The sequence below is a fragment of the Lethenteron reissneri genome, chromosome 63, assembly GCF_015708825.2.
Source record: "Lethenteron reissneri isolate LAM-NWPU_2019-01 chromosome 63, ASM1570882v1, whole genome shotgun sequence".
In the NCBI taxonomy this organism is placed as follows: Eukaryota; Metazoa; Chordata; class Hyperoartia; order Petromyzontiformes; family Petromyzontidae; genus Lethenteron; species Lethenteron reissneri.
The window spans coordinates 3539470-3545469 of record NC_083841.1 but is presented as its reverse complement, the minus strand read 5'-3'; the positions used below and the strand labels follow the sequence as shown (position 1 = coordinate 3545469).

General features: G+C 49.6%; 1 protein-coding gene across 1 annotated transcript in view; it reads right to left on the bottom strand.

The window, feature by feature from the left end:
* Window positions 1-2257: 2257 nt before the first annotated feature.
* The window catches only part of LOC133358812 (zinc finger CCCH domain-containing protein 7A-like), a 29115-nt gene continuing 25372 nt past the window's right edge, over window positions 2258-6000 (bottom strand). Inside the window, 1 exon segment of the mRNA XM_061577260.1 lies at window positions 2258-4966. Coding sequence (XP_061433244.1) covers window positions 4786-4966 — 181 coding nt within the window. The 3' untranslated portion in view covers window positions 2258-4785.

Sequence of the window (6000 nt, the reverse complement as noted above, 5' to 3'; positions counted from 1 at the left end):
CCTCCGCAGGAATGTGTTTCAGCCATGCGGCAAACATGTTGCGCTGGAACAGCTGCAGCAGCCACGAGCACAGCTGCATCTTCCAGGGGGGGGGGGGGAGAAGCCTGTCATAAGGCGCCACGGTGGCGAGATGTTAACTACCTCGCCTGGTGTACAGGAGGTCGTGGGTTTAATCCCGACCCTGACGCCTGCTGCTGCATATTTGGGGTGTTGCGTGTTCTCCCCGCGGCCGCAGTGGATTTTCCCCCGGGTCCTCCGGTTTTCCCTTCCACACTTAAAATCAACATCCCGACCTACGATATTTCGATCTTACGATGGCGATATCGATGACAAAATGTTTAAATATTTTACATTTCGCGCGGCAGGCAAACGCAGCAGCGTACGAGGTACGATGCTGTACATTGGAAAGCTGCCGGGATGTTACTGAACGCATCTCCCGCCTTGTGTGGTGATGCCTCACTCTCACCAGCGGTCGACGGACCGCTGGTGAGAGTGAGGAATTGATGAGATAAATTGCCGAGGAGAGACCGGGAGAACTTCTCAAAGCTCTCCGAAGCATCTGCAGACGTTAGTTGCGTACGATCTTCGCGAAGCCAATATCGTCGTCCCCAAGGTTTGGCATTCACGAGCATCTCGGGAACGTATCGCTCGCGAAAAACGAGGGCGGAATGTACGGGGCATCACTCTCAAAACCACTGTGGCCTATTGGAAACGTCAACAAATTGATCCTTACACAATCAGGATACCAAATGCATGTCCTGAGTGTGGGAAATGAGTTAAACCGATGAGTCGTTACGCACCGAGCAATGTTAAACCGATTCTCTTTGCCACTGCGCTTGTTCTGGCCTTGTGTTATACAAACCCATTGCGCATTGCTGTGGAGGGGCTCATGGGTAAATAATATAGAAATAAAAACAGACCTCCCTCCGTTCAGTGTTTCCACGTGAAATATTTTCTGACCGATGGCGTGTTTGTTTTTTCCCAGGCCAACATTATCCAGAAGCATTCGTTTCGGCAAACTCTGGCCCTGATTTTGCCTCGCGAGTCTTGAGAAGTGGTCAGTCTCATTAAACAACTGTCGCCGGATTGCCAGCCGTGATTGGCAAGGGCACGGGCAGAGGTCGCAAACGGGTTTTGATTCCTTACCCGTACCCGGCCGCACCAGGGTCGCAATCGGGTACCCGTACCCTACCCGATACCCATACCCGGCCGGGTATCGGGTAGGGTGCAGGTACTTGATTGCGACCTCTGGGATGAAGCCATGTTGCAGGCGCGGGTGGGTTGATTCTAGGAACTTGAATTGTGAGGAGACGAGACGTTGGGAAATGAGTGACAAACGGTGACTCACCAGTGACTCACGGCCTACCCGTACCCGTACCCGGCCGCACCAGGGTCGCAAACGGGTACCCGTACCCATACCCGGCCGGGTACGGATAGCCGGGTATCGGGTAGGGTACGGGTATCCGATTGCGACCCCTGGGCATGGGGCTATCCAAACGATGTGGGCCCGTTCAACGTTGGAAAGAAATATTGTTGTAGAAACTCATCGCATGTCGCTGCGAGGAGCATCACGGTTGGCCCCGAGTAAGGCGCGTGGGGGGGTCAAGACATGGGTGCAGAACGGGCCTTGCCATAGCAGAGGGGAGGGCAGTTTCCTAGCCGCCACCGCTGCAGGAGGCCAACCCGAGCACAGCGTAGGCGGAGCCTGAAAAGCATCGAATGAAAGGAGCAAACTAAAAAAAGGCACTTGGTGTTAGACACCCGAAACCAGGTGGGTCCACACCCACTCGGCGATCGGCTGCACAGCCGTGGAGAGCGCAACTTACTCGCAGGCCGCTTTGTCCACATCTGGGAGTTTTCAACGGTTGTGGTTCCAGGGTTACAATGCGGCAGAGCGTCCGTCGCTACCGCAATAAAGTGGCTGGACAACCGATCGCAATTGGTTGTCAAGTGCGTGCGCGCACAAACGATTCCAGTTGCTCGCAACAAAGTTGCGCGACCGATCCTCTCTCGGGTGCGGAGCCGGCTTTGCACACAGCTCGGCAGAACAATGCGCATGGACTGTGCCAAGCTCCCAGCGACACCTGCACACAAATACGGCGGGGCACGCAATACGCCAGCGAGCGTCAACGCAATCGCCTCCCAACGACGAATGGGTGTGTGGATCAGGTTTACGCGTTCGTCCGTTACGCTTTGAAGACGGGAGCGTTTCGTTATTGCAATTATCGTGCAAAAGTGAAGCAATGCGTCGACTGAGTAAATGGAACAAACGTTTTAATGCGATGTTACCAGTAAAATTTACAAGCATGAAAAAAAACAGGAATAAAAAATATGCAACATCCGCCATCCCATATTTTTTTTTTTAATGATTTTAGACTTTTTTTTAACCTTCGACAGAATATTGTGTCGCCCCCATCTGTACGTTGCTTCTCCGGCACTTACACCAAAACAACAATGTTAAGGATAAGCAGAAGAAACCCAGAAATGTAGAGGGTTTTAATTAAAAGTTTGATCAAAACCCCCAACTTAAAAATGTATATTCGTGGATATTAACCACAAAAAATAATGGCTCTTCACAAACCACCCACAGTGCCTAACATGGTTTCCTCATATCGATGTGTATTTTGATGCAAATCAGATTTATACATTTAAGTGCACGTTCATATGAACTTGTCAGTTACGTGAAATCAGTGGTCTCATGGTAACAATTTCAAATGCTGACAAATTTGACATATGATCCTTCCAAACCTGTCACAAACTTATTACAATTATGCAACAAAAATTTTCATAATTTAAAATAAACCCACACCACGGCACGGGAAGAAAAAGATGTTGTAACCTTGTCAGAAATACTGAACTGCACGCGTATTTCTTACGCTAACAACACGCACGCGTCATGCCGTGCGTACAGAGAACATCGTCGTCGGCACGTGGGCCAATATGCTCCACCGTTGCCGCTAGACACCCACGGCCCATAAAGCTGATGCACCCCCAATACACAATATAGGTGGAAATAAAAACACCTTAACAATGAGGACGACGACAACAACAACCCAGACTACCAGCAACGAACCCTCGTAATGCACCTCACAGCTCGGTAGACACGTGAATGAACGCCCGAGCGAAATGAGTGATGGGGATTTCTTTTTCTGCCCCCCCACCCCCCCATAGCCAAGTTAGGATAAAGCTGACAGTACGTACATTGCTGATAATCCACATTACGAGATATCAACATCAACAGTTGTTCAGATTTAAACAAAAATAGATCCCCTCCCAAGAGACCTGACAATTTTTTTTTCTTCCGGTGACATCAGAGTGGAGTGGCCCCCCCCGCCCCCCACCCCACCTAGGCTAGAGGCCTGTCGACTACTGCCCACCAAAGCAGCGTGTGGTGCCAGGCATTTCATCCGAATGCCAGCTCTCTCTCTTTTTTCTTTACTCATCGACCGCAGCCTTCTTATTATTCCAAACTGCCCCATCGACAAAGGCGGCTTTTCTCCTCCTTCTGCTTGTCCGACTGGTGTCACGAGCAAGCGGAACGTGCATATATATGTCAACGCATATAATTCCCTGCACTTTGCTCTAGCGGTAATCTTTCAAACACGACAGCAGAGCCCGACAATAAACCTTTCGCGCAAAAAACTTGCCAGTTTAACGACCACCATCGACACAGCGCCCGTGCCATCGCCGTTCCGAACCTTAACCACCACAATTCCAACTGATTAGTCACCTGAAGTCAAAATATTTTTTTAATATTATTATATTTATTTTTTTATGAGCAAAAACGGTGCTCAATAACGGACTCATTGCGCAACTGCCCTGCAGAACCACTGTAATAACCCAGTTTCAATTCCCTTCGTGGGCTGGAGTCCCAACTGGGATTCAGAAATAAAACTGGAACAAAACATATGTGAAAAATGTCTGCTTACGTAATGATTTTTTTTCTTGTTATCTGAAAATTAAACTAATCAGACGCGCCACCACCACCACCACCAATATCATCATCACCACCAACAACAATAACGACCACCTCGGTTGGAAAAGAATAACACTGCCAATAGTTGTGGTGCCATCACCACCACGTAGCAATGGGGTTACATTGGCCAGCGAACACCAACCCCTCAAGTTAATCAACAGGGTTTCCCCCCCCCCTCCCCCTTCCGGCAACCTTCCGCAATTTCCTGGTGTGGCTTTTCTCACGTTTAAGGACATCAAAGCTGTCCGCCAGAATACGGAGCGGCAGGGGCCACCGCGCGACAAAGCGCCACGCCATCATCGGCGGGCCCCGGGGCCTTTTGCCAACGCAAGCCGGCGAGAAACCCGGAACCCGTCCACCGGTTTCGCAGATGGGACACGTACGCGCCTGCCAACAGGCGTGGGAAACCGGGTGGCGGCTTTGGTGTTTTTTTTTACGCCGCCTTCCACCCCACCCACCGCTCGCCTGCCCGCCCGCTCGCCCGCCCGCCCGCTCGCCCGCCCTCGTGGTTCCCCCGTTTCTCCAGCGCCGAGAGAATTGCCGGTGACACGGAGGGGGGCTGCTCCTGCACGACGCGAGCGCGTCGCGATCGCCGCCGGACGTCCCCCGACACCAACGCGGGTTTTTCTCGTTCGTCTCCGTGAAGTTTGCAATTCACCCAAACGTGTTTCGTCTCAACTTTTAAGTCAGTTAATAGTTTAACATTTTTTTTTGCTTAAATTTTTTTTTACTTCCGCTTTTGTTATCGAACCATACATTAGCAAATAGCAACATTAAGTGTACCACTGTTTGCGACAGGGACAGGAGGTCTATTTAATGAGACAGGTGTACTTCCCAAAGTTGCTTTCGTTCAGGGGCAAGAGCCCCTGCTGGCGAGCCTCGTCCAGTTTAGCGCGGATCACATCGCGACGCTCAATCCACTCGTCAAGTTCCTTGTCACCGTGCGCGTACGCGCAACCGTCGTCTTTGCAGCCGCCGGCACCGCCGAGCCTGCCGGAGAAAAACAGAAACGCTGCGTCAGAATGTGACACGCCTGGCAAAGGTGCCCCTAAGAAAACCCTCTCTCTTGGACCCGGTCTGAAGCTGAAATGGTTCTAAAGGAGGGCACGTGAACGAAGCATCGATTCATAGTAGTAGGTTCTTACCCTTTAAACTGGTACAAAACTGACACCTTTATACAAGGCATCATGTTTGAAATAACCACAACACAAGCAGTCAAAATGCAAATAAGTATAACCCGTAAAAACAAAGTTTTTCATTATAAATCCTTTATATGCGTGGCGGCTAGAGTCCTCTCGTCCTCTGGCTTGAGATGGCTGCCACCTATGGGTCAGATGATTGCATTGCACCATTAAGCAATTGGTAATTAAATATAATATTTTTGTCCTAAAAAGTGTAAAATTTTGGAAAAAAATGTCCACGAACATTAATTGTCACGCACAACGAGTCTGTGTGGAAAATGTCAGGTCGATTGGATCACGGGAAGTGGGTTAAAAAACGACTGAAAGATTTGCACGGTCCTAAGCAAGCAAGCGAACTTAATATAAAGGATTTAATAAAAAGAAAAGAACTCTGATAATGATATGCACTGTTTCTTTTTGCTTGCATTTTGACTGCTTGTGTTGTGGTTATTGCAAACATGATGCCTTGTATAAAGGTGTCAGTTTGTACCAGTTTTAAAGGGTAAAAACCTACCACTATATTTTGCCACTGGTAAAGGAGGTCTCATAGTGAAGCATCGATTCCTCTGCCGAAAGCGAGATGCCGCGCTAACAAAACATGCTTTGTATCACACGTGTAAAAGTCATTTGCTCCTAATTTTTGCAACTGACATGCGAGCGGTTACACCTAAACAAACGGAGAGGAATTGTCCATCTCGCCACCTGCCTTATCTGCACGTCTGCCTGTTCGTCTAGCCATTTGTCTCGCCATTTAGCCGTATGTCTGCCTTACTGTCTTGCCTGTACAGCCATCCGCCTCGCCGCCAATCTGTCTGTCCATCTGCGCACCCATCCGTCTCGCAA